At 49.8% G+C, this 26,981-nt stretch overlaps 2 protein-coding genes across 4 annotated transcripts in view; one reads left to right on the forward strand and one right to left on the reverse strand.

Annotated features, from left to right (window-relative positions):
• Positions 1–22,185, forward strand: part of CAPN2 (calpain 2) — a 56,431-nt gene extending 34,246 nt beyond the window's left edge. Inside the window, exons 6-21 of the mRNA XM_043924213.1 lie at positions 172–255; positions 1,673–1,758; positions 2,663–2,737; positions 3,436–3,596; positions 5,543–5,712; positions 7,470–7,481; positions 8,654–8,865; positions 9,966–10,002; positions 10,944–11,009; positions 12,433–12,490; positions 15,435–15,499; positions 16,457–16,525; positions 17,012–17,090; positions 19,070–19,186; positions 19,446–19,504; positions 21,225–22,185. Coding sequence (XP_043780148.1) covers positions 172–255; positions 1,673–1,758; positions 2,663–2,737; positions 3,436–3,596; positions 5,543–5,712; positions 7,470–7,481; positions 8,654–8,865; positions 9,966–10,002; positions 10,944–11,009; positions 12,433–12,490; positions 15,435–15,499; positions 16,457–16,525; positions 17,012–17,090; positions 19,070–19,186; positions 19,446–19,504; positions 21,225–21,248 — 1,374 coding nt within the window. The 3' untranslated portion in view covers positions 21,249–22,185. The remainder of the gene's footprint in view (positions 1–171; positions 256–1,672; positions 1,759–2,662; positions 2,738–3,435; positions 3,597–5,542; positions 5,713–7,469; positions 7,482–8,653; positions 8,866–9,965; positions 10,003–10,943; positions 11,010–12,432; positions 12,491–15,434; positions 15,500–16,456; positions 16,526–17,011; positions 17,091–19,069; positions 19,187–19,445; positions 19,505–21,224) is intronic.
• Positions 22,186–23,556: 1,371 nt separating this feature from the next.
• TP53BP2 (tumor protein p53 binding protein 2) overlaps positions 23,557–26,981 on the reverse strand; it is a 66,697-nt gene continuing 63,272 nt past the window's right edge. For all 3 annotated transcript variants that reach the window (XM_043924209.1, XM_043924211.1, XM_043924210.1), the window contains one exon: positions 23,557–24,487. In XM_043924209.1, the coding sequence (XP_043780144.1) occupies positions 24,446–24,487 (42 nt within the window). In that variant the 3' untranslated portion in view covers positions 23,557–24,445. The remainder of the gene's footprint in view (positions 24,488–26,981) is intronic.

Raw genomic sequence — 26,981 nt, forward strand, 5'->3', positions numbered from 1 at the left:
TGCTTGCCTCTCCTCTGGTTGTAAATAACGGCGGGAGGGCTCTGGGCGGGAGCGCGCCGGCTCTCTCAGCCACCGCCCAGGCCCCCAGCCCTGCGGTAGGACCCGAGCGAGGGAGGGAAGGAGGGAGAAGGCGGGATGCGGAGGCCGGGCTGATTTCTCCCGCGTTTGCAGATCACCAGCGCTGCGGACTCGGAGGCCGTCACGTTCCAGAAGCTGGTGAAGGGGCACGCGTACTCGGTGACCGGCGCCGAGGAGGTAACGCCCGGCAGGCATTCCTGGGGATCTTGCCCTCCCTCACCCGATGGCAGAACCACAGTTTTGCCTGCTTGCCGAGGGTGGGGCCCCGCGTTCCCGGGCCTTTCCCAGCAGCCCCGCGTTGCTGAAGTTCAGGGCTCGCGACGGGCGGCCCTCCCCAGCGCCTGCCGGCCGCGCGCTGCCCTCTGCTGGCCGCGAGGGGGGCCAGCCGCCCTGCCACCAAGTTCCAGAATTTCCTCCCTCCTCCGGACCGGCTAAAGATAACACGACACTGCATCAAGTGTCGTGTTCCAGCCTTTCAAGTGCTTTCGCGTTTGATCTCACAAAAGCATCGGTGCCCCAGTTAGTGTTCACATCTGACTCTGCCCCATTCTGCTGTGTGGCCTGGGCAGGTGTTTAAACTCTCTTCTACTCCCCAGTTTCCTCAAAGTTGAATTAGAAACAATAGTACAGTGATACCTGTTGTAAGGTTGTTGAGGTGAATCAAACGAGTTAATATTTGTAAAGCGCTCAGACTGCCTGAGGAGTTGTGTGTAAACAAATCGGTCTCCTTGACTTTGCTGTTATTATCATTACTGTAAATGTTGTTAAATAGCCATCTTCTAATCACTGAATGAAGAGTAGATCCCAGGTCGTCTGACATACCCAGTGCGGTTTTTTGTTTTTAACCTTGAATCTTTGTTTTATCCAACTCCCCACATCTTTGTATTTTGAAAAATTTCAAGTCTACAGAAAAGCTGAAAGACTCATAGAGTAAACATTCAAATGCTATTTCCCTGGATTCAACAGTGGTTAAGATTTTCCACATCTGTTTCATCGCTTAGTGTGTACTTTCTTTCTGAGCCAGTGGAAGGAAATCGCAAACGTCACACTTCACTCGCTCCTGACACTTCAGTATTTATCTCCTGCCCATAGGGACACTGTCTTACATAATCCCAGTACTGTTTTCATGCTGAAGAAATAAACAACAACTCAATAATGTGATGCAATAAGTAGTCCATATAAACATTTCCCCAATTGCTCCAAAATGTCTTTTATAGCCCCCTCAACGCCCCCAGTTCAAGGTTTAGTCAAGATCCATGTACCACATTTGCTTGTCGTCACCAGTGTTCATTTGATGGAGCTCCTGTGATAAAAGTACATCCTATTATAGTCAGCTGAACGGATGTTCAAAGGTGACGTCCCAATGCAGAGCCCAGAACAAGGGCATTTGTGCCTCTGAGGGCTAGATCCCGGGAGCTGCCACAAGCTGAGCAGCCCCAAGGGTCTAGGGTCAAACCCTTCCCCCTTTTGTGATCCCCCTTGTAACATGGCTCCCATCCCTGGCTCATGGAGAAAGGGGCTTTGGGCCGGGGAACCTCCAGGCCTGGCTTGAACTCAGCATCTCCCTCCTCTCCTTCACCCACCCGTCCTTCAGGTGGAAAGCAGAGGAAGCCTGCAGAAGCTGATCCGCATCCGGAATCCCTGGGGAGAGGTGGAGTGGACCGGGAAGTGGAGCGACAAGTGAGGAGGGTGGTGGGGGTCTGGGTGGGGGGCGTCTGTCCAGGAAGCTCTGGGAGGGGAGCTGAGTAGAGAGCGCACGGCGGCTGTGCGAGAATAAAAGCCCCCAGAGCACAGGGCTCCCCCAACCCCAAGTGGGACCCATGGGGCTGGTGGCCTCTCAGGACTCTTCATCAGAACGCTCCAGCCACCTGGCTGCCTTTACAAGGCCCAAGCTCCTGGGATGCTCATCCTTTCATCAGCTCATGGTTCACCCCTTCCCTGGCTCAGAGTCACTGCTATTGGATCTTCAGGGAAAAGACACACCTTTCCTCCTCCAAGCACTCATTCTATCCCAAGGATGTAAACGTTGTGCCAATAGAAGTCCTTCTGTTGATGGCCCGTTCAACCTTTAACTCTGGGGTGAAATCTCCCGTGAGCCCCTCTCCTGGTCCTCCTCTGTTCCTATCTCCCCATCCTCCTCCACAGCCCAGCACCTACAGTTCCACCTTTTCCCTGGCTGATTCCCAGGCAGCCTCTGCTGTGGCAGAAAGACACCCAACAGGGCCTGCAGGTCAGCTGCAGAGGCCAAGATGAGCACCCCTCCCCCCTCCATTGGATTTCCAGTCACCCCTTAAAAGAGCTGCCAAGCCCTTCTCAGTTTGGGTCCCTGATGCTACTTCATGTCTATCCAATGGGCTGTGTTCATTTTTTGGAATCTTCCTTGCCACTGTCTTCCAGGATAAGGTATCCTCTCACCCTGCTGCCCTGCACCTCTCAGCCACCTGGGTGTCACTTCCTTTCCTTACCGGGGTCTGGGCCCTCGGATGAGAGAGCATGTCCCTGGTCCTCAAATTTGGAGCAACTTGGGGAGATGTCATTGCTCCACACTAGTTTCTAATGTCTCTCCCATCACTTGGTTTTCCAGCTGCCCAAACTGGAACACGATTGACCCGGAGGTGAGGGAAACGCTGACCAGACGGCATGAGGATGGGGAGTTCTGGTAAGATTCTTGCACTTTAAGAAAAAAGGTGACTGATCTTTACTAGAAATTGAGTGAGATTATTGTGTGGAGGGCACAGGAGCATGGGATCAGGGTTTTGTTGTTTTAAATTCACTGTAAGACCTTGAACAAAAAATTTCTGAACCTCTTCAATTTATCCATCTCAACAATTGAGTTTCAAAGCTGAGCAGCTTAGCAGAGAAGGCTAAGAATTCCTGCAGGAGTGTTCAGGTCCCAAGAGAAAAGAAGGGAAAGATGGACTTCACTCCTAACAAGTTCCTAGAAAATCTTCCCAAGGCCTCAAGAAACAGGACCCTGGGACAACACGGATGGGCCCGAGCATCTCTGTCTGTGCTTCTCTGAGACCAGCCACATCTGTATAGTCCTGGCATCTTACCAACTGAGCGTCCATATTTTGTCTCATTTGATACTCATGTCTCATTTGATACCCCTGTTTTCTACAGATGAGAGTTCTGAGTTTCAGAGAGACTTAGGTAACTTGTTCAAGATTACCAGTTAGGAGGTGGCAGCACCAGGACTGGAACCCGCACCTTCTGATGGCTGACCTAGTGGCCATGCGGCCCTGACATGCTGTCCCCTGGCTGCCCTAACTGCGTCCTAGTCTGGACTTGGGTGGAAGGACCAGGCTCGCCAGTGCATCCTCTGGTAACCTGGGTCACGCGTCCTTGCTTTTGCAGGATGTCTTTCAGCGACTTCCTGAGACACTATTCCCGCCTGGAAATCTGCAACCTAACCCCTGACACACTCACCTGTGACACCTATAAGAGGTGGAAACTCACCAAGATGGATGGGAACTGGAGGCGGGGCTCCACTGCGGGCGGCTGCAGGAACTACCCGAGTGAGCCCCCCCAACCTTACCCTGGGGTGCTGCATGCCATCCTGGCTGCTCCTACCACTGGGACCCTGTCTTCTTCCTGAATCTCTATCTCAACACCCTCTCGGTCTCCTCAGCCCCTTCCCTTCAGCACTCACGTTTCTACCTGCCTGGGCAGAACCCAAGACATGCTGAGTCTGTGGTTCCTCTCCAGGCCCTATATTCCCTGATGCCATGACCTCACACTGAGGTAGCACTAACCCCCCTTCATGCTCATGGGCTACTTTATCCACCCAAAGCCCAAGCAGCTTAGCCCAGCAGAGGTTCTCACCCACTGGGTCTCTGCACATCCAGGCCTTGGTTATTGCCTGGCAACCCTTTTGTGCCCAATTCACTCAGCCAATGCTGATGGGGCCCTGCTCAGAGGAGGTGGGGGTAGGGGGTAGGGTGAGGATTCCCCTACTGGTTCTTCTTTTGTCGATTCCCTTGACTCTTCTGCCTCGATGACTCAGTCCTCCTCTGCCCTCTCACCCTCAGAAACTATCTCATCATGATGACATCTGCCGATTGTGGAATATACATTGGGTGCTAGTCTTCACAGCAGACTTCTGGGGCAGGCACTTTATTATCATCTCCATCTTTAAGATGAGGGGACTGAGGCTTGGTAAAGTTAAATGACTTGCCCAAGGCCACACAGCCTTGACTGTGCCTGGGGTTAAGAACCCAAGCAGTCTGGCTGTAGAGTCAGCCTTTAAGCACTGCAGTGGCAAGGCATGGTCATATATGGATTCTCTGTTACAGATGAGGAAACTGAGGCGCTGAGTGGCATGCTTGGGCCACAGAACAAGTAGTCAGACTGGGACTAGCTGGTGCCCGTAGCTCTGTAGCACGCAAGTTCCAGAGGTCCTAGGAGACTGTCCTCTGCCTCAGACAAGACTATCTTCTACCCCTTATTTCAAGGGTTGGTAAACTCTCTCTTGAGGGACAGATAGTTGATACCTGGCTCTGTGGTCCACCCAGTCTCTATGACAACTATCAACTGTTCCTATAGCCCAAAGGCAGCCGTACTTAAATGAATGGATGTGGCTGTGTTCTAATAAAACTTAATTTGTAAAAACAGGCATCCAGCAGCTTATAGAGCCATAGTTTGCCAAGCCCTATATTAGATGATTGGAGAAGGCAAAGGCAACCCACTCCAGTATTCTTGCCTGGAGAATCCCATGGACAGAGGAGCCTGGCGACCTACAGTCTATGGGATCACAAAGAGTCAGACATGACTGAGTGAATAACACATACTAGATGATGCCTTTATTTCCAGAATCCAAGTATTATCCTGTCAAGGAAGGGGAGGTGATCACCTTAATTATCCTTAAAATGAATGAATCTCAGCTCCTTCCAGCACCATGGGAGTGGGCAAGGGCACAGGCCCAGGAGGACAGGGACACAGAACAAGAGGCTGAGATTGTGCACTGGATGTTCCTGGCCCTTAGTTCATTGAGGGGGCTGCAGAGCTAGTCCCCAAGTCTCCCTAGCCATGCCGTCCAAGCCATCTCTGACCCCCGAGTTAGAGCCTGGTGAGGGGAGGATAAAGTAGGGGATGTCGCAGCTGAGCCAAAGGAGAACTGGGCCTCAGCTCTGACCACCCTCTTCCGGGGTGAGAAATGCACCGCACCCCCTCACACACACCCCTCCCCAAGCCCAGCCAGCTTGAGGAAAAGCAAGAGAGAACTGCAAAGGGGAGTATCTAATTTAGGTTCCTGTGAGGTTCAGACAAGCCCCCAGCCCTCTGCTGCTTCGTGGCCCATTTCTGCCCAGATGGGCTGCTCACCAGCCCTGGTCTCTGGTTCCTCTGCCATCTCCCCCGGACCCTCACCCCACTCCCAGCACCCTCCTCCCCCCATGCACATCTGCCGGGCGGGGGTCCGTGTGTTGTGTGTTGGGTGACTGACCCCGCCCCTCTCTGTCTGCAGACACTTTCTGGATGAACCCTCAGTACCTGATCAAGCTGGAGGAAGAGGACGAGGACCAGGAGGACGGGGAGAGCGGCTGCACCTTCCTGGTGGGTCTCATCCAGAAGCACCGGCGGCGGCAGAGGAAGATGGGCGAGGACATGCACACCATTGGCTTTGGCATCTACGAGGTATGGGGGTGGGGCGTCCGCGGGGGCGGGGCATCCATGGGGCGGGGCATCCATGGGGGCGGGGCTCCGTCTTCCCTTCCTTCTTGGCTCTTCTCAGCCTCTGCCAACCCCAGAGGCAGACCTGGGGAGGGGACCCCAAACCAGAAGCTTGGCCAAGGAAAACCAAAGCCAGGGTCCAGGCCAGTCTTAGAAGAGGTCATGCAGGGAGGTCCCTGCAGTTGGTCTGTGTCGCTGGAGGCCCCCTTCCCCTGCAGCCAGCTTCCCGAGGTCCCACGCTATCAAATAGCCTCTGTGGCCCTTCTCACATCCCCAGGCCTGGCCCTCTGGTTGGTCACCAACCTCTAGTAAATCGAACAGAGGTGAACTGAGGACAGAGCATATGGAACCACGCCGGGCACCAGCGTGAGGGCAAGAACTGAGCCAGCAGGTGCCACTCTGGTCCGAGTCCACAGAGCATCTGCTCTCATGGCAGAGCGCTGGGCAGAGGAGCAGTTAGTTGGTCATAGGCTTCCGTCAGGGCTGCACTGGCGGAGCCCGGCCCCCGTACAGGCACGCTGACTGCCCCCATGTCCTTTCGTCTGGAAGTTTGCAACATAAACCAAAGTCCAGCTCAGCCACAGTCAGAAAGCAGCCACGTCATTGCCCCCACTGGGTGCCCTGCCCATTCCTTTCTACAGCACAGAGAAGAGTTTCCCCCAGTCTGGGGTGAGCAGTGGAAGAATAGGGGTGAAAGGAGGACTTCAGAGCCACTGAACTGGGGTGCACATCAGGGTGATGGGGGGCCCTGGTGATGTGCTGGAGCTGGCTCACTCTTCCTGGCCCCACCTTTCAGTGAAGTCACGTTGGCAGCCCAAAAACGACCCTGGCAAGGAGTGGGCAGTATTTACACTGTAGAAATTAGCAAATGTTGCAAATCAGCGTTCCCACCATACCCCAAGAGCCGGGCTCCCAGCAAAGCACGTGTGAGTCAGGCACAGTGTCGGAGAGAAGGCTCTCTGCTCACTTCACTCATCAGGGCAATGATCTACCTTATCACACCAACAGGTGGAGTTGGGCAAACACCATCTTTGCTAAAAATGCACACAATTTCAAGCTCCTCAGTCTCTGAAGTAGGAGCTGAGGACTTCAGAGCTGGGAGAAAATAACCACCAGAAAAATACAGACTGAATTGTGTGTGACACACAGCCCACCCTTCCCCCCGCCACTCACAGGCCAGGAAATCTAGCCATGGGCTGCGAGAGCTGAGAAGGACCTGGGGGTCGTTTGTTCCCATTTTAGAGATAAGGAGACGCAGGCCAGAGAAGGGAAGTGACTTACTTGAGAAAATACAGATGGATGTGGCCAACATGAGCCTAGAACCGATCACCTGCTGGCTCCAGGCCAGAGCACACCCTGATGCTTCTTCCAGCGGCTCAGCCCTGTTTTCCCTGGGGGGAGGCAGGGTGTAGGCTTTGCTGCAGGCAACGGGGTAACCTTGGACAGTCACCTCACAGCTCCAGGCCTCAGTTTCATGCACCATAAGTTAGGAATGGTGCTAAGGGCTCATCCTCATTATTGCCAAGTCCTAAGAATTTCTTTTAATTTTTTTAAAATGTGAGATGCTTTGAGTTCCTTGGAAAATAATTACTTTGATGACTTAGTTATTATTACCAAGGCTACAGAAGGAGTGGTGTAACAAAGGAGACCATCTCAGTGGTGACATTTCTTTCTGGAGCTCTTCCAGAGTCTGAATTACACATGCTTTCCTTTATTTGCAGGTTCCAGAGGAGGTACGTCTGGCACGCGACAGCCCCCATCCTTGGGGCTCAGGTTCACCAACCAGGAAAAGGCTTAGACTGCTGGCTCTGGGGTCTCGTGAAGCCTGGGCAGGGCCTTGTGTCTATGCAGAGTGAATGCCCACCCCCGCCCCCTGAGCCCTGGTGAGGTTGTTCAGGTCCTAGGTCTCAGGGTCTAAGTGAAGGAGGAGGCATCCGGTATAGTCTCCATGGAACATACTTTCTCCCCGAGGCCAGCAGAGTCAAACATGTTTAGTCCTGGGTGCAGGTTCCTTGCTCCTGGGACTGTGGGAGACTCTTCTCGGAGTCCTGTAGTGCTCCTAAAACAAGCTAGAGGGACTTCCCTGGCTGTCCAGTGGTTAGAACTCTGCACTGCCATGGCAGGGGGCGCAAGTTCAATCCCTGGTCGGGGAACTAAGATCCCACTGCCTCATGGAGTGACCAAAACAAAAACTGGCCAAAAGAGAAATGATGAGCCCTGCAAGTGGTATTATAAGAAGATGGGGGAACACAGCAAGGGACCTGGACCCCATTCCCAGTTCTGCCACTTGCAGGCTGTGTGACCTTGGACAGTTTACCTGTCCTCCCTGAACTTGAGTTTCTTCGTCAGTAAAACTGATCAACCGTCCACCTCGCCAGATTGTTGGGATGCATTGAGAAACGTGAGAACACTTAACAGGCCCACAGTTAGGCTTCACTGAGTGGTGAGATGCACAGTCGCGGTGTGTCTTTAAAGGCCACAGTTATTCGAGTCGACACACACGAGGCAGAGCAGCTAGTGGCATCCTGGGTCTTTATGGGTGCTGTGGACAGGTGACACCCCGGGCTTGGGAGCTGGGCCCCCTCCTCACCCTGGTCCTGTCTGCTGGTGTCAATGTGTCTACACCACACAGAACCGAGAAGATCCCAGCCGTGTGGACTCTGATGTCCCCGGGTCATTGGAGGAAGGCTGAGGACCTCTGTCCGAGCAGAGAGATGGGGTGTCTGCAGACAGTGGGTGAATGTGGGTCCCCTATTATGTGTGTCTCTGAGCTGCTGTTTGGGCTGGAAGGTTTGCTCTTTATCCCAGCATTGTGGCTGGGATCCTCTTATCTCAACAATTGGAGAGGGCGGTGCTTGGAGCCCTTCCCTCCATCCTCTCCCACATGCTCCTCTTTCTTTACCAGTTGACTGGACAGACCAACATCCACCTCGGCAAAAACTTCTTCCTGACAACCAGGGCGCGGGAGCGGTCAGATACCTTCATCAACATGCGGGAGGTGCTCAACCGCTTCAAGCTGCCCCCCGGGGAGTACATCGTGGTGCCCTCCACCTTCGAGCCCAACAAGGACGGTGACTTCTGCATCCGGGTCTTTTCCGAGAAGAAAGCCGACTACCAGTAGGTCATTCAGCCCTCCTCCTCCCCGCCCCTTGTTCCTGGCCTGCCTGGAGCAACCTCACTCCTCTGAACGTCAGTTTCTTTTTCTGTAACACCTGCCGGCATTGGAATGACACGGTCCTGTGTCAACCTCAGTCCTCTCCCGGGGAAACCTCAACCACCCCACCCCCCGCCACCAACTCTGCCATCTCTAGGTCTCTAGAGAGCTATTGAAGGACTCTAGTGCTGTACTCAATTCAGCAAGGACTATAGCCACTCAGGATCTTTGGGGTTAGAAAGGGGTGGTGGCAGAGCCAATCGCAGAACCCAATTTCACGGCCATGTCTCCGAATGTCCACCAGTAGGGGCAGTGCTGGTGGGATCCTTGTGTTCCCAGTCCGCCGGCCTGGCAGAGCCGAGGGTGTAAGTCTCCCTCCCCCAGGGGGACATCCCACCTCTCAAAGGTGTCCACCTTCTTGTCCCAGGATATTAATCCTGATTCCAGCTGTCAGCACCAAGAAGTCCTCGCATCCTTCCTTCTGTGAGGCATCAGCATGGTAGACGGGGCTCTTGGTGGTCTAGTTTGAGATCCCAGCAGCCTGAGGGAGACCCTCCTGGGCTTAACTTCCCTCCCTGTGGAGCAGAAGGACCCAGCCCTGCACACAGGCCTGTGTGTGGGATAAACCAGCCAGTGCCTGAGCTTCATTTGAAATCTCCCCCAGGCCTCCCTGGCTGTGTCTCCTCCTGCCCTTGGCAGAGCAAGTAAGCAGCAGGGTATGTTGATTCTTGGTGTGAAGATTTACGAGGGCAAAGAGTGTTTCCAAGGGAACCTAAAAGCTGTTCTCCAGGCCCGAGCACGACCGCCATAGTACATGGGAAGCCTGTGCTCTTCGATAAAGACCAAAAACTAGGGACCAGAAACATTCTGACGCACCAAGTTTTTTTTAGATTGTTTCTGCTTTAATTTCTGCTGAAATTACGGGATGTGTTGTCACAAAAACTTGGGATGCAGAGAAACCCCCTGTGCCCACCCCACACAGGGTGTAATATCCCAGTTCCATTTTAGCAGGGATTTCTGCCCACTCCCTCTGCAGTAACACACACCTTCCTTCTGTTTCTAGAGTTGTCGATGATGAAATCGAGGCCAACCTTGACGAGGTACTGTAACTGAATTCCATGCCCTCTGTCCCACACAGCCCAAGAGGAGAGGAGCAGAAAATAACCCCAGGGGTTTCGGAGGCCCCTGGGACTTCAGGAGCACAGCTTGAAACTGGGGTGTAGCCCTGGCCTAGGAGTCTGAGAGTGCCTCCTGCCCTGGCAGCTCTGGCCGCCACGTGGGGCCTGGGCGGTGCCCTGGGCGTAGCCCACAGGTGTGGGTGCCATGGAGGATGGGACCTCCCAGCTGCTCTGAGCAGTAGGTGGTCTTATCACTCCTCTTTCTGGACCTCAGTTTTCTCATCGATAAAACAAAAGTGCTGCACAAGATTTCTCAGGTTCCCTAGAGTCCCCAGAGTTGTGATTCGGGGTAAGTCTTGAGGGCTTTGAGGGCTACAGCTCAGGCCTTTCAGACTTGGCCCAGGTGGAGGAAGAAGAGCATGCAGAGGAAGGAGTGCTCTCCCGGCCGTCCCGATGCCCGCCGTGGCTCGATGATTCTGTTACTCGCAGCTGCTGAGGCTCCAGGCTCGTCACCTGTCCTCAGTGAGACACAGAACGATTTCCAACAGCCTCATGTCTGTGCTCTCGACGTGGTCAGCATCCCTCCAGAACTTGCCAGCTAGTCTTTATGCTTCTGAGCACTCATTAATTAGGCCATAAAAGTCCATTTCAGTGGAATGTCGGAGAGGATGTCTATGTGAGAAATGAGAGTGTAACTCCCTCTCACATAGTATATAGATTTCCTCTCGTAGGTTTTAACTAGAAAAAATTCTTTTATTAATTCCTCACCTGTCCTTAATCTCAACCCCAGTAACCTTAGAATTCAGGCCCAAGAGAGGGAGAGAGGGTACCTGAGCAGGGAGGGGAGGCCACCCTGGAAGGGAGAGCAGACATCTGCTGGTCACCCTGTCTTACCTCACTCCTGGGCCTCCCTCGCCTTGCAGATTGACATCAGCGAGGACGACATCGATGATGGATTCAGGAGACTGTTTGCCCAGCTGGCCGGAGAGGTGAGTGGTCCCCAGGTCCCTGTTATGTGCCCTGCTTTGATGCCAAAGAAGAGACAGTCTTTGTCCTCAAGGAGACTTCCATTTAAGCAGGGAGCAGAAACAAAAAACAAACAGAACAAAAGCAAAGAGGAGTTGCAAATGGAACTGAGGTTTCCGCTGAGATTCCTTGCTAACGGCCTCCCTAGAATCTTTGCGCATCAGTCACCAGGGGCTTCCGCTGTCCGGTCAGCGGAGATCCTCCTACCTGAGGACTCCAGGCCTCTCCTGTGGCTGTGTCGTTTGCTCTTTGCCACTGTGACCGAGGTGTGGAACTCGGCCCCTTCTCCTTGATTCCCACAAAAACATTTGGGGAGATGGAGGGTCTTTAATCTCAAGGATGTAAGCAACAGAGTACCAGACGTCCCTGTTCTTTAAAAAGAAATCTCTCAGATACTTGGGCTTCTGTCCACTACAGAGTTAATGGGCCTCTTGTTCCAACAACTTCAAAAAATGTCATTCTCCTCCATATATGGAGGACTCTAGCTCTTGCCAGTGGCCACCATCGACTCACCTAGGCCTCCTCATCAAAGACCTGAAGCAGGCACCACCTGCTTCCGCATGCCTCCTGGTTTCTAATGGAAGGAGCATCACAGAGATCTGTTTCCCCACTAATTGAATCATACACACTGAGACACACACATACACACCCCCCACGAAGGCACAGTGTCAATCTTGGTCTCAAATAATAGGTCTTGTCCCCCAGTTACAATATGTGTACGTGGACAGAGGCACCCACACCACTCCTGAGGAGCTCTGGCATCAGGGGCCACAGAGAACATGCTGGACCAGTTCTTGGAGACAGCTGGTTCCAACTAACGCCACAGGAAGCCAGGTCTGGGTTTTAATGAGAGAGGAAGGCATGCTGTGTGAGAACTGAGTGTAAAGGCTGAGTCTAAAGACTACAAACGTGGATAGAGTGGAGGATTTATTCTTTACTTTCTCTATAGCAAGGCAATGGTGAATGAACTCTGCCTGTTTTCATGTTGTACATTAAAGCACTAACTAAAATTCGGGCTGTGGCTGTGCTACTTATAGTGCCGTCTGGGGGTGGCAGCATCATCTCCTGGGAGCTTGTTAGAAATGCACATGCAGGACCTCCCTGGTGGTCCAGTGGCTAAGACTTCAGGGGAGCACTGGTTCGATCCCTGATTGAGGAACTAAGATACCTCTTGCCACACAGCAAGGCCAAAAAAATAAATAAATGAATAAACAAAAAATTAAATGCTTTAAAAATAAAGTAAAACATTAGCATCTTTAAAAAACAGAAATGTGCATGCATAGACCCTAGGGCTCCGCTGGAGCAGACACCAATTACACACCCGCTGCTCTATGCTACACACATCCCAAGGAAACCAGTAATGACACTCTGGTTGTGTGTCCACAGGATGCAGAGATTTCTGCCTTTGAGTTGCAAACGATCCTGAGAAGAGTGCTAGCAAAGCGTGAGTATCCCCTCCTTGCAAATCCCTCATCCTGCTCGTCCTCCTGCAATATGAGGGGACACGGGGATCCTTCCCCTTCCCATCTCAGCTATTGTGATGGCTGAACCATCATTCCCACTCCTGCTCAAATACTGCCACCACCAACAAAGAACTGGATGAAGGAGGTTCTGCTCAATGTGATTTTGAAAAAAAGAAGAAAGGGCAAAAGTAGGACTTCCCTGGTGAGCCATTGGTTAAGACTCCTCACTCCCAGTGCAGGGGGCATGAGTTCCCATCCCTGGTCAGGGAACTAAGATCCCACATGCCACGTGGCTTGGCCTAAAAAGGCAAATGTTTCTGGAATCTGGAGGTCAAGTTTCCAAGACCTACTAGCTCTGCAGTCTAAATGAAATTAGGTAGCCTCCCTGACTCTCGTTTCTTTATCTGCAAAATGGGCACATTATTACGTATCTCTTCAGAGTGACCGAGATGACATGTAGGAATTGCCTAGTACCAAGTCTGGGCTTTGTAAATGGTGGCTGTTACCATGATTAATTGGTAAGAAAGAGTGCGTGAGTCCAGACGAAGGGAGCCAGAAAGCACTCCCCACCGCTGGCCTCCTAGCTGTGTTCAGTGGGGAACAACTGACAGAGTGGCACTAGCTCACTGATTAGCCAAGATGAAAAAAATGCATGATCTCTCTTTCACTCAAGGGGATGGCATTAAAAAGGCTCATCTCCCAAATGTGTGTTTAAGTGCGCCTGGTTGGGCCAGTTCTTATTGGGAGAAATGTCACTTCAGTTGACCCAGTGGCCCGGGCAAGTGGCTTCAAGGCTGCAGAAATGGCTGCTTTCAGCCTGGGCTGATGGGCTTCCACAGAGAATGGACAGAAGTGGGTGGAAGCTCGAGAAGGAGCTAGAGAGCCATGGTCCTCACATACCCTTTCGGGTTTCACTGCTTCTTAGGCAAAAACTAGGGCTTCCCAGATGGCTCTAGTGGTAAAGAACCCACATGCTTATGCAGGAGACGTAAGAGACACCGGTTCGATGCCTGGCAACCCACTCCAGTATTCTTGCCTGGAGAATCCCATAGACAGAGGAGCCTGGCAGGCCACAGTCCACAGGGTCACACAGAGTCGGACCCGAGTTAGCACACATGCGAGCGAAAAATAACAAGGGATGGATGGTCCACCTCCCCAGGGTTGATCACCACTGCAGAGGTTAGAGAGAAGGTGTGTATGCGTGCACACGCAGACATACACACATAGAGGTATTTGTCCCTCAAGTTATCATGAGAACTATGCTGCTTTGATAAGACAGCAGTCTGCTGAGCAGGGTCTGTAGAGTATCAGGAGTTCTCAGACCAAATCAGAAACAAGTGAGTATGTTGTTTGGTCTGAGTGTCAGTCTGGGAATTGTCTCCAGAAGTCCCAGGGACTTCACTCTGGCTCAATCCCAAGAGATGAAATTCCTCCTCTGGAAGCCAAAGAAGGTTCTAGGCCAGCAGGGTCTTCCATCACAGAGGATTGGAACAACACACCCTTCATGGGAACCACCTGTGGCCTTGGAACAAAAGGCTGCTTTTGAGCCTCTGTGATTCGAGACGCTACAGTTAGGGGGTCGGTTGGCCAGAAAGGCTGGGCCAGGGCAGGGCTTCACCAAGACACGTCCCGGTCCTAGGCCCCCCTCCTCTGATCTGGGGGTGACGAGAAGATGGTGTTTACCCTCAAGGCCACCAGGCACAAGTGAGATCACGGCTCTTCAGCTGTGTGGCCGTCATGAGCCCAGGGACACTGAGCCTCGTTGTTTCTGCACAGATGTGGGGAGGGGGAGGGGAGGGGTATGGCCAGCTCAGATTCAGCTGCTCTTTGTTGGGGGCACAGCAGTGGCCCCCCCCACACCTCAGAGCTCGGTACCTTTCCCTGAGCAACACCGGTGACTTCTCTTACTGCCCAAGGGCCCCATGCACCGTCTTGTGCCCACACAGAGCAGGGGTCAGTGCCCAGAAGGGCAGCTTGGAGACAGGTTAGGTCCTAACCTTTCATGGCAAAAGGGGTAGGCTCCCTTGAAGGCTGTGGGAACAGACTCACATCTGTGACGAGGTGCTCACTCCACCTACTGACCACCAACCACACGGGATCACCTTCCGAGTGACTCATCCAGGAGAATACAGGATCCAGCCCTCAGTTCCCACCCAGCTGGGGACACAGAGGACCCCTGAATGCCTGCAGACAGATAGTTATGTAAACATCTTCCTCTTCAGGGCCCAGCCTAGAATGAACACATGGGGCCTCCGATCTGTCCACAGGTGGCTTTGCACTTCAAGACCCAGACCCTTATCATCCTGTTATTTATTTAAAAAACAATTGGCCTTCCTTGGCAGTCCTCTGGTTAAGACTCCATCTTCCAATGCAGGGGACAAGGTTTCAACCCCTGGTCGGGGATCTAAGATCCCACATGCCATGTGGCATAGTCAAAAAAAATTTTTAACAAATAAAATTTTTTAGAAAGCTCTTATTAAAATCCTGAGTGCCCCATGGCTAATATACAGAGAAGTCAAAAAAAGGTAACATATCTTTGCACTGTCCCGGTATCGTGGCCATCAGCCTCATGTGGCTATTTAAAATAACGTTAAGTGGCTCCTCCCATGGCTCAGAGGTAAAGAATCCACCTGCAATGCAGGAGACGCAAGAAACACTGGGCTCCTTCCCTGGGCGGGGAAGATCCCCTAGAGGAGGAAATGGCAACCCACTCCAGTATTCTTGCTGGGAAAATCCCATGGACAGAAGAACCTGGTGGGCTACAGTCCATGGGGTCACAAAGAGTCAGACGTGACAACAACTTAGCACACCCAAGTGGATCCCATGTCAGGGGTGCAGATACAGGGTGTCCCTGCCCCCCTAGAAGGTCGTGTTGAACTGCACTGCTCCACAGGATGCTCCTCTCACACTTCTTTTGTCTTCTAGGCCAAGATATCAAGTCTGACGGCTTCAGCATCGAGACTTGCAAAATCATGGTGGACATGCTCGATGTATCCTTTAACAGGCCCCGAGGACAGAGGCTGGGGGGGCAGTGTGAAACTCCACTCCGGGAAGATTCAAACACACGCTTCCTTCCCCTCACAGCAGCCAGCTGTCCCCGCCGGCTGAGGTGTAGGGCAGTCGTCAGCACTGACCTCTCTCGCTGGGGAAATCCAGGGAACTTCAAATGAGGGAATGCGAGATGCCACATCCCCCAGCCCCCCATCACCACCCCCACCAGAGGCTGAGTGGTTCCTGGGCTCTTGAAGAAAATGCCCAACAGCACACCCACAATCACCTGCCCAGAGCAGTTTGGACTTGTTACCTCTAGGGGAACAGTCCCTAAACTGTGGTATTTCTGATGTGAATATTTCCCAGGCATGATTTTTCTTCCTGATTTCTAAGATCGCCCCCGCCCCCCCAACAAGAGCACAGTCCTTCCTCTTTGCTCTGGCCCCTTCCTAGGCCACCACCCAGCCCCGAGGCTGACTCATCACCCATCCAGTGTCCTTCCTGCTTCCTGGGAGGTGCTGGGCAGGAGTGGTCTGGGTGGTCTAAGCTTCTCTGAAGTTTCATCTAGGGGGCTCATGGCACCTGCTGTGAACTCCCCTCACAAAAGGCCTCTTAGAAATAATAATTCTCCCCAAATGGGCAAGGACCAGGCCATTAAAAGCCACCTGAGGCCTCCGCATATCATCTGACGGCTCATTGCTAACAGGACCTGGGGCCTTCAGCAGACCACCCCCAGACCAGTCAGCATGCAGAGTCAGGGGGCCTGCAAGTCTCTACTGGGCCCTTCCACCAGCCCTTAGATGGAGGTCTAGCCTGTGTGAAAAGCAGGAAAAGGGCCTTCTGCGAGAGCTCCTTGTGGATGACTGGGGTTACCAGACTCCCCAGGGGAGAGGACAGACGAGGTGACTCAGCCCAGGTGGACCCAGACGCTGGGAGCTTTCCTTAACTGAAGGCAGTCGGATGGGAGTGGCAAACTGGGACTGAAGGAGTTCTACATTCTCTGGACGAAGATTCAGAAATACCAGGTGAGAGCCCATGAGGGCCGGGAGGCAGGGGTGGTGGGTCTGTGTCGGGATGTGGAGGAACAGCTCCAAGGGGAGGGGATTGTACCTGTGATGGAGCTCAGAATGGGTGCAAAGAGGTCAGGGCAAATTAAGTGGTATACCTCCTGTGTTCTGTACTGGAAACAGGGTCATCTAAAAGCCACCATCAAACGTCCTGAAAAGGTTTGTGTAACTGTAATCCCTTGTAGTTTGGGTTTCTGACAGCTCAAGTGCAAAAATTACAGAAGTTAGTAACAGGGCTCATGTAGTTGGCTAGGTGATTTGATGGGCTTATTTATAATCCAGCTCACACAAAGAGGCAAAATACCATTTAAGGCTGAGACGTGGATGATTTTCCAGGGCCAAAGTAGAGGCAGAGACCTGGAAACACCCCAGCCCCACTTAGCACACAGCACAGAGGTAACTTGCTGCCTTTCAGGTCATGATTTTCTGTTTTGCACGTTCCAGAAAATTTACCGGGAAATCGATGTGGACCGGTCTGGAACCATGAACTCCTATGAGATGCGGAAAGCATTAGAAGAAGCAGGTAATACTTCCTCACTGTATTTTCTTTCTTTTATCTGTAGAACATGCTAAAACTTAGACTATATGATACAAAGCTTGGTAAACTATGAAATAAAGTAGGCGCTGGTTCAATACAAACACATCCTTTTCATTCACCTTTTAAAAACGAATTGGTAAAATGAAATGGAGTCCAGGATGTGTCTGCTCTCTAAGGCTTCTTGAATCCCATTTCCCTCTGAGGGCCCTGGCGGGTTGCAGGCAAAGTCAGTTCTCAACAGACCCACCACCCCCACTTCCCACCCTGTTCAGGTGCAGAGCTGATCCAGCAGAAGTGGGGTATCCAGCTCCACCCTTGAGTGAGTCCCTAACAGAATGTGATGTCCATAAAAAATGACACGAGCTGTGGGAGACCTGCAGAGTGGGAGACTGGTGTGGGGACAGATATGACAACATGAAGTTGTTCACTCGATGGGATAATGCTTCAGCAGAGACCCCCAATTAAGTGGTTTAAACAACATACACCGTTCTCTCACATAACAATTCAAGCTCAAGTCGTCCAAGGCCAGGATGGTGTGTCCTGCTGTCATGGACCCAGGTTCCCTCTGTCATATTGTGTCACCAGCCTGCAGAGCATTGCCTGTATCTGCAGGACCAGGACAGCCTGCCAAAGCCACATACTAGCAACAGGCTGACAAAAGGAGGGAAAGACGGTCTCCTTGTCTTCATATATATATGGGCTTCCCTGGTAGCTCAGCTGGTAAAGAATCCACCTGCAATGCAGGAGACCCCAGTTTGATTGCTGGGTGGGGAAGATCCCCTGGAGAAGGGATAGGCTACCCAGTCCAGTATTCATGCGCTTCCCTAGTGGTTCAGGCAGTACAGAATCTACCTGCAATGCTGGAGACCTGGGTTCAATCCCTGGGTTGGGAAGATCCCCTGGAGGAGAGCATGGCAACCCACTCCAATACTCTTGCCTGGAGAATCCCCATGAACAGAGGAGCCTGGCGGGCTACAGTCCATAGGGTTGCCAAGAGTTGGACATGACTGAGCAACTAAGCGCGCGCACACACACACACACACACACACACACATAAAGTATTTATTATCTGGCTGCTTGCAATCTTCCTTGCGTCATATGAGATCTTTCGTCATGTTATGTGGACTCAGTAGTCCGTGGTGTGCGGGCTCAGTTGCCCCGAGGCATGTGGGATCTTAGTTCCCCAACCAGGCATGAACGCGTATTCCCTACACTGCAAGGCGGATTCTTAACCAGTGGACTATCAGGGAAGTCCCGGTCTCCTTGCCTTTAATGGCATGTGGGATCTTAGTTCCCCAACCAGGCATGAACGCGTATTCCCTACATTGCAAGGCGGATTCTTAACCAGTGGACTACCAGGGAAGTCCCGGTCTCCTTGCCTTTAATGGCACACATCACTCTGTACACAAATCCCAGTGCCAGGGCTTAGTCACAAGGCCTCAGAGGACTGCAAGGGAAAATGAGAAATGTAGCCTGAATTCTAGGCAGCCATGACCTGCTAAAAATTCTACTACTATGGAAGACGTCCTTGGTGGTCCAGTGATTAAGACATCACACTCCCAAGGCAGGAGGTCTGGGTTCAATCCCTGGTCAGGGAACTAGATCCCACATGCTCCAACTATAGAGCCCACATGCTCCAACTGAAGATCCCGAATATAGCAACAAAGATCCTGTGTGCTGCAGCTAAGACCCAGGGCAGCCAAATTTAAAAAAAAAAAATTCTACTACTGTGGAAAAAGGGAGAATTAATATTGGTTTAGCATGAAGAGTTTCTGCCACATCCATCTGGCAACGGCAGAGGCACTGGGTTTGCAAAATAAACAGCCTCACAGCAGAGCAGCCACGGGGACCAAAGCAATGACAGCTGTCATCTAAACTGCCCCGCCGGGTCCCCAGCCTATACACAGAGCCCAGGGGTGCAATCAAACAGCTCACCATCAGTTTGCTTATTCATTTAACTTCAGGTTTCAAGATGCCCTGTCAGCTCCACCAAGTGATCACCGCCCGGTTTGCAGATGACGAGCTCATCATCGATTTTGACAATTTTGTCCGGTGTTTGATTCGACTGGAGACACTATTCAGTAAGTGCCCACGGGGGGAAAAGACCCATTTCAGCTCTCTCGGCAGGAAAGCAGCCTACTTTTCCTCACGGGTGAAACAACCTGAGCCAGAGATGAGTCTGTTCAGCTGAGAATGGAACTCCTTCTTTAATCTGGGGATAGTGGGAAGAAATCATAGCTGTGACATTCGATGAAATCAGCTGCCAGTCTGGGGAAGAGGATAATGTGATCTTTGTTTCAGCTCCCTCATTTATGCGACATCCTCTTTCTGCCTCCACAGGGGTATTTAAGCAGCTGGACCCCGAGAATACTGGAATGATCCAGCTCGACCTTATCTCTGTAAGTCAGCAGCCTCCCAGCCCTGACTCCTAGGGGAGAAATGCTGTTACCGGGGCGACGAGGCCTGGAGCTTTTGGTCTGTCAGGGACAGGCTGTAAATGGTTATGAGATCCCCAACTGCACTTCTGTTTGGTTGTTCCCAACTACCTATTGATTCTCCAATCCAAGAAAATACACCTGGCTCCTCCTGCCATGAGCTTTGCCTTGAGAATAGCACAAAGTTAGAATAAGGAGAGGGTGGCTGCAGAATGCCTCTTAGAAAAATGACCTGCTAATTAGCATGCATGGGAGAAGGTGCTTATGCAAAGAAGTCCTTTGGCTTAAAGTTAAGTGGGTCTTAAGATCTGTCATTCTTAGTTCTGCTTAAAAGGACTTTCTGAGCAAATTACTTTTCTCCACTTCCTCTGCCCTTAAAGTAAAACAAACAATAGTGAACAAGCTTGCCGTATGTAATAATTGTATTCATATGGTCTGGAACCTCAGTAACAGCCACCTATAAAATGATCACCAATCCAAATTCAGTTGGTACGCCAGTTCCACAGAAAGCAAAGCACAAAGTGTTCTCTTGTCATCCAAAGACGGAAAGTACTCTCACTTCAAAGAAGGAGGTCCCTGGGGTTACTTTCATCCTCGCAGGGCCCCAACCTGCTTTTCCTCTGTCTGAGGGGGAGCTGAGCTTGGAGCAGCAAGGGCTACCTACAGAGGGCGGGTGGCATGACCAGTGCTGGGGGGGATGGCCTGATCCCATGGGCCAGAGAGGAGCAGAGTGGCAAGAAGGACAGGGGCTGGGGTGGGAGGATGAGGGACTGGCACTTCTTTCCTTGAATTTAGAACTCTGGAGGAACCCAGCAACTAAATGATTCTTTCACTCTGCTATTATGCATTTTAAAGTAACAGGAGGCAACTGCAGATACATTTTAGCTGGTTCCAAAGAACACTAATTTGCTTAAAACTCATGTAACCCAGGAAATAACTCTCCCCTGAGACTGCAGTTAAGGTAGAGGCATTCCAGTTGGGGCCTAAACATGCCACGTGTGACGTTTGCAACTGTAGCCCCCTTTATCATTCTCGATGGAAATATTCCTCCCCGGCTGCCACCGTTCCCTACGACCAGCCCACTCACACCACCATCCCCATTTCCTCTGAGAAGCATCTTACCCACTGGCTTTCCATCCTTTCTAAGCTTTCCTTTTACAGGTCCCTGGAGTTCCCCACACTTTTTTTTTTTTTTTTTTGCTAAGGCAGTAACAGCAGGAAGATCTCCCCTTTGGTTTGCCATGATGGTCAACTTTGCCTGCAGGTTAGACCTAGGAAGCTTTAAAAAGTCCTGATGTCCAGGCCCATTCCAGACTTAATTTCATTAGAATCTGGTGCAAAGTTCCCAGATTCCTCCAATATAGAACTAAGGTTGGAAACCACGAGTTTAAGGGTTTATCCACACCCCAAGCTAACCTCTGATGTGACACTTTGAGGCAGAGAGGTGGAAATGCTAATTCAAGTGTCCAAGTTTCAGGTTTCATGTGCTTCAGTCAACCCTGTAATTCAATTCATGACCACCTGATTCAATTAACCACTTTTTACTGCCCTGTAAAAAGCTAGACTCTAGAAATCAGGTAGAAAAAATGTGAATTAGTGCAGTCATATCTTAACCCTTAATCAGCTTTTCTGGTGCAACAGTAAAAAGTGATCCCTGATTTTTTTTTTCTTCCTTTCCTCACAGTGGCTGTGTTTTTCAGTACTTTGAAGTGATAACCAATCTGCCTGAAGACTTCTCATGAAAGAAAATCAGCTGAGGATTAAGCCTCCACGGAGAAACTTTTTATCTAGATCTTGAAATTATGGGAATATTTACTTAAACTGTTGATTAGAGCTGAAAATGATACTGTCAACTTGAGAAAGCAGCAGATATCAAAGTAAAAGATTTGCATATAATCATACTAAATGAGAGTCACTTAAGCCTTGACAAACTTAAGAGAAAACCTTCCATCTGTATATAGTATACACTTTTTACTTTTACACACTTTCCTGTTTAGAGCAATATTAAATCAGGAAAAACTGCAGGGAGGTGTTTAACAGCTGAGCTTAATTGAACATTCAGTCAACCTCAAAGGACACAACGTCCTTGCCAGCAATAGTTAAAGCAACTTAAAGTTTAAAAATGCAGCTGTGACATCTACCAAACAGTTGTCCAGGGATTTCTCATTGCCCTTGAGTAAAATGGAAAAATATGATGCATCATGAAGGCATCCCAAGAGGCCAGGTGCGAAGCACATCTCAGTCACTGGGTTAAGTAAGAGATTTTACATAACATTGATCGGTTAACCAGCATGTCTTAACTCAAGTGCTGGAGTGCATCTGGTCTTAACACACTGAGCGTTATGATACCAAAAGGATGCTCCTCTGGCTCAGCTGAAGCACTGACCCAACCTGGGCATCTGTCCACAAGCCCACTGTGATGGAAGACAGCACAGCTGTTCGCCGCCCGCCTCAAACCTTCCCGAACTTCCCCGCTAGCGTCCATGCATGGACTGGGGGGACGTCTCGTAGCAACCCCCAGGGAGACCACGCGAGCTTGTTTCCTGGCTTTACCTTGGGGAAAATGCTAGTGACATTATACAAATACTGCCTTGTTGCCTTATCTTCTTCCAAGTGTACTGTTCAATAAAGAGTCGCCCAGGCAATCCCACGTGGGTGCTGTTCTTCCTGGAGAGGGGCAGCAGTGAGCACCCCCAGTCACAGCTGATCCCACTCCGGCGAGGCGCGCTCCCTCCCTCCGAAAATGCCTGTATTGGGAGGAGGGGCCTGCTGATCTACCATTTCATGGAACTGTAAAACGTTGTAAAAATCCAACTCAGAAGCTCTGATGATTGACCCTAAAGTTCGCTCCAATGCCTGCTGCTGCCTGGTCCCCTGAAGAGGCACTGGCAGTTTCGTGCTGTGCCTGCCACCCGCATGTCCCTTTGGTGGAGGGGGCAAGAGAGATCCGGGAAGGCATGCAGCTAAACCCCTGGTCAACTGTTGGGGATCCTTGAGGGATGGTGGACTGGAAAGACGGCTAGGAGAGAGGTGAACAGCACTCACTGGCTACTGGCCTGACCTCTTTTGATGATTACCACTTACTTCCCAAAGTCAAATCCTAAGAACACATAGCTGCTCACGTTGGGCCCACCTGAGATAATCTAGGATAATCTCCCTATTGTCAAGTCAGTTGATTAGTAAATTTAATTTAAATCTGAAAAATCCTTGGCAGTACCTAGATTAGTGCTTGGTTAAATAACCAGGTGTCTCAGGCTGCTGTAAAAAGATACCACAGGCTGTGTAGCTTAAACATTTACCTCTTCATGGTTCTCGAGGCTGGGACATCCAAGACCAAGGTGCCAGCAGATTCAGTGTCTAGTGAGAATGGCAGCCTTCTTGGGGTATCCTCACAGAGTATACTAGACTTTTCCTCTTATCAGGACACTAATTTCATGCAGCCCCACCCTCATGTAAACCTAATCACCTCCCAAAGGCCCCACCTCCAAATACTATCACACTGGGGGTTAGGGCATCGACATGAATTTTAGGGAGACACAAATATTCAGTCCACACAGGACAAGAATATGGGGGACTGGAGGGGCATCTTCAGAATTTTGTCTACCACACAGGTCCTCTGACATTTCATCCATGTTTTCTCTATTCACTGTTAGTCTGAAAGGCACAGAATGTTCTGCTGGCTACCTTCCTTTCTTGCTACACTTTACTACTGGTAAAAATGTCTAAGGAAACGTGACCACTGGTTTTCTCACCTGTATCTTCTAATAAATGAAACAGTTTTACTATGCAAAATGAGGTCCCAAACAATTCACAAACTTGGTAACATATTAATGTGCAGGCTGGGTCTATATAACTTTACATCCTGTAACTCAATGTATGAAGAATCTGAAAAAATGAGGACACAAACAGCCTGTCAGAAGCTCTAGGTAAAGGTACAAGTTTCTATCACCATGGCCTCTAAGAACTTTTATAAAATGTCTTAATTCCATATCAAAGACCACCACAAAAATCACAAATTGCAAAACTGAGCAAAGAAATACTTGTGTTTAATCACATGGCTGGTAAAGAAATACTATTTTTCGGCAGAGTATGATATTCCAATGACTTAGGAACTTGAAACACAGTTGTTAATGACATAAAAAACTAAAGCCAGTAAAAAGCTTAGAGTCAAAAAGTTTAATTTTATTGCAATTGTTTTTAAAGTCAACTATGATCTTGACAAATATCATGAGTAAGTCTATAGCAAGTCTCTAATTTCTGAGATAAAAAAGACAATAAATATAGATTCAAATCTCAGCCTAAAAACAATCTAAATCTACCTGTAGTGTAGTGTGGTTTCAATATTTCAAAGATACGGTGCTACAAGGAATCACACCATCAAGTTATTGCTCACAGACAACCATCAAACAGTCCTTCTCAGACAATACACAGTGGGCGGCACCTCTGGGCCTCCATCGAGTCCCCCGCGGGCCCGCTGTTCTGGGGGACAACCAGAGATGGCACCATGGGGGCACTGGTCCTTCTGGTGGGAGCTCAGGGATGTGGCAGGTGCTGAAGAGCACCAACGGAAGCAGGCCGAGAAGCTGAGCCCCCAGTAGTCCAATAAGTGGTCCCATTTCTTGCAGAGAACAGGATTGTCACCATGTATCTCTCGGAGTACAACACAGGGCACCTTGCCCAGCACAGTGCACCAGCTTCCTGCCAAGCTCTGCTCCATCGAGCTGAGCATCCTTCGCCAACAGTGGCTGCTCCAAGCCTTCATCTGTTTCCAGAGCTCCTTCTTCATGGCTTTCAAGCTACTGTCATTAAAACGAGTCTTGAGAAATTTCTGCCACAAACAATCATACTGTTTCTTCTTAGTGGTAACAGAGGTTAATTCTTCATGAACTAAACATCTGCAAAGTTTCAGGCCAAGCTCCTTTGTCTTGGTTTAATTCTTGGGTATAGCTGTTAAAAGAATTTTTAAAATATTTACATATGCACAGACATGGGAGTATAACACACCTTCAAAAAATTATGGGGGGGGGGCGGGGCAGGGTGTGTGGGTGTTGATGTCACAGGAGAGAAATTAAACCAAAGAAAGGACTCTCTGCCATGTGAAGCAACCAAAGTAGCTGAATAACTCTTGTTGTCGTAGGGGTTCCCTCAAGAGCAACACCTATGGTGCAGTGATACAAAATCTGGGATGGCTCAGAGCATTAACTTCCTCTACGCAGCCTACTGAACTGTAAATCAAATCCAACAAGGACCACAAAGGACTAGAAGTGACTTGCAATACTCTATAAACTCCAACACGGATAACTTCGGTTCTGAGGGAAAAGATAAGGAGTTGAAAAGTCTCTTTTAACTTTATGTACAATGGACATCACATGGTGTCATGGGACTGGAGACTGTCATGAATGAAATGCCACAGACTAAAAGTCTACAGATTTGAGGGAGGATAAGTGGAGTTTTTTGTTTTAGGATCTTGTGCTTTTGTGTTTTCCATAACAAGAGCTGAGAAGGAGAGTGTTCATGAAGCCAAGAGCAAGTCAAACTAGTCATTCAACTGGCAAACAAAACAAAACCCTTCCTCCTCCCGCCTTCTCCTCCTCCAGACAAAGGGAAAAAAAGAAAATCGAATCAAACTTCAAGCCAAAACTGACAGGTTAACTGAGGAATCAATGTTATATCAAGGACTGCTTCTCTCTGTGAGGAAAGATACTTGGCCAGTACAATTTTCAAAACTTGTATGTGAGCCTCTGACTAAAAATCCAACATTTAGGCAATTTTCTTTTTAAAAAAACTTCAAAAGAAACCCAAGAAAGTTGTGTAGAGGCCACTTCTATCTAGGAAAGATTTCCAAAGGACTAAGAATATTTAAATGTTGCATTAAAATGAAAATCTTCAATCCAGTCCACTGATTTCAGAACCTTTGAAAGCCATACACAGGAGGAGAGCTTGGTCTCTGACCAAGTGCTTCCACACTTGGAAATGAATCATTCTCCCCACGTTTCAGTAACCACTGGACCTCTCTGTTAGAAAATTAAAGTAAGACCCAAATAAGCAACTACCTCTAAGAGGCAGAGCTTTCCCCAAGAAACTATAAGAAGTAAAAGTACACATTTGCTCTTGGTGTTCATTAAAGAAGGAAAGTGGCTGCATGTAAGAGATTATGCTTCTCTGGCACTAAAAAGTCTTTCTAGAAGCAAACATGAGGGCTGGAAAGAGAAGCATCTCTATATTTCTACTATCGTCTGGTAATTTGAAAAACTTTTTTAAAGGGGCTCCATGGCTTGTTTTGTTTTTTTTCCATTTTCATTTTGATCAAATGAATAAATATTATCCACACCCCAAATGTTTACTTAATAATAAATTGTGCTCCCAGAAAGACAGGCATCAAGATGAAAGTGAAAGTGAAGGTCACTCAGTATTGTCCGACTCTTTGCGACCCCATGGATTATACAGTCCATGGAATTCTCCAGGCCAGAATACTGGAGTGTGTAGCCTTTCCCTTCTCCAGGGGATCTTCGCGACCCAGGGATTGAAACCAGGTCTCCTGCATTATAGGCAGATTCTTTACCAGCTGAGCCACAAGGGAAACCCAAGAATACTGGAGTGGGTAGCCTATCCCTTCTCCAGTGGATCTTCCTGACCCAGGAATCAAACCAGGGTCTCCTGCATTGCAGGCGGATTCTTTACCAACTGAGCTATGAGGAGTCAAGATGCATGAAGTCATTTACACTGTACACCAAACAACAAAGGAGAAGAATGAGTCAGAATGAGGAGACATGGGCCAGAATCCAAGCTCCGGGTCCCAACACAGGAGTCATTTCAGCCATCTCCCCAGAGAGTAATGCCCAGGCAGAGGGACACCCAGATGCTCCCTGGTTTAGGACCTCAAGCTGGGCAGAAGCTCTCTGCAGGCACAGACCATGCTGGCCTGACAAATGATGAGAATACAGTAAAAATATCTCCCATTTGCTGTACATTAGACTCCGTCCAACTACACTAGCCTTTCCCTGAAAATACCCCCAGAATGTCTGCCCGAAGAGAGTAGCCCCTTGAGATTAATATAGATATGTTATTGGTTTATATGTGCTGGTATGATGTGATTACTTTCTTGGTTTATATGAAACAAAATTCAACGGTAGAGCAAGAACAAAGAATCTTGCCTCCGATGCCCTGTTCAAACTCTAGCAGATTCACAAATCCTGACTTAAATCCAAAATGTATTTCAAATTTCATAAGCTCAATTCCCATCACATTGTCCAATTATCTTCACTCTATTTATAAATGAAGACAGAACCCCAGACTTCTAGGGGCTGGTAAACCTGTAAATATGCTATTGATCATAATAGGAATCACTGGAAATGAGGTTCTGGGTCTATTTTTAAGACTATCAAAAATGTTAAATTCTACTTCTCATTAACAAAGGGCAGCAGGCTGCACTGAATCTACA

The sequence above is a fragment of the Cervus elaphus genome, chromosome 14 (assembly GCF_910594005.1).
Source record: "Cervus elaphus chromosome 14, mCerEla1.1, whole genome shotgun sequence".
In the NCBI taxonomy this organism is placed as follows: Eukaryota; Metazoa; Chordata; class Mammalia; order Artiodactyla; family Cervidae; genus Cervus; species Cervus elaphus.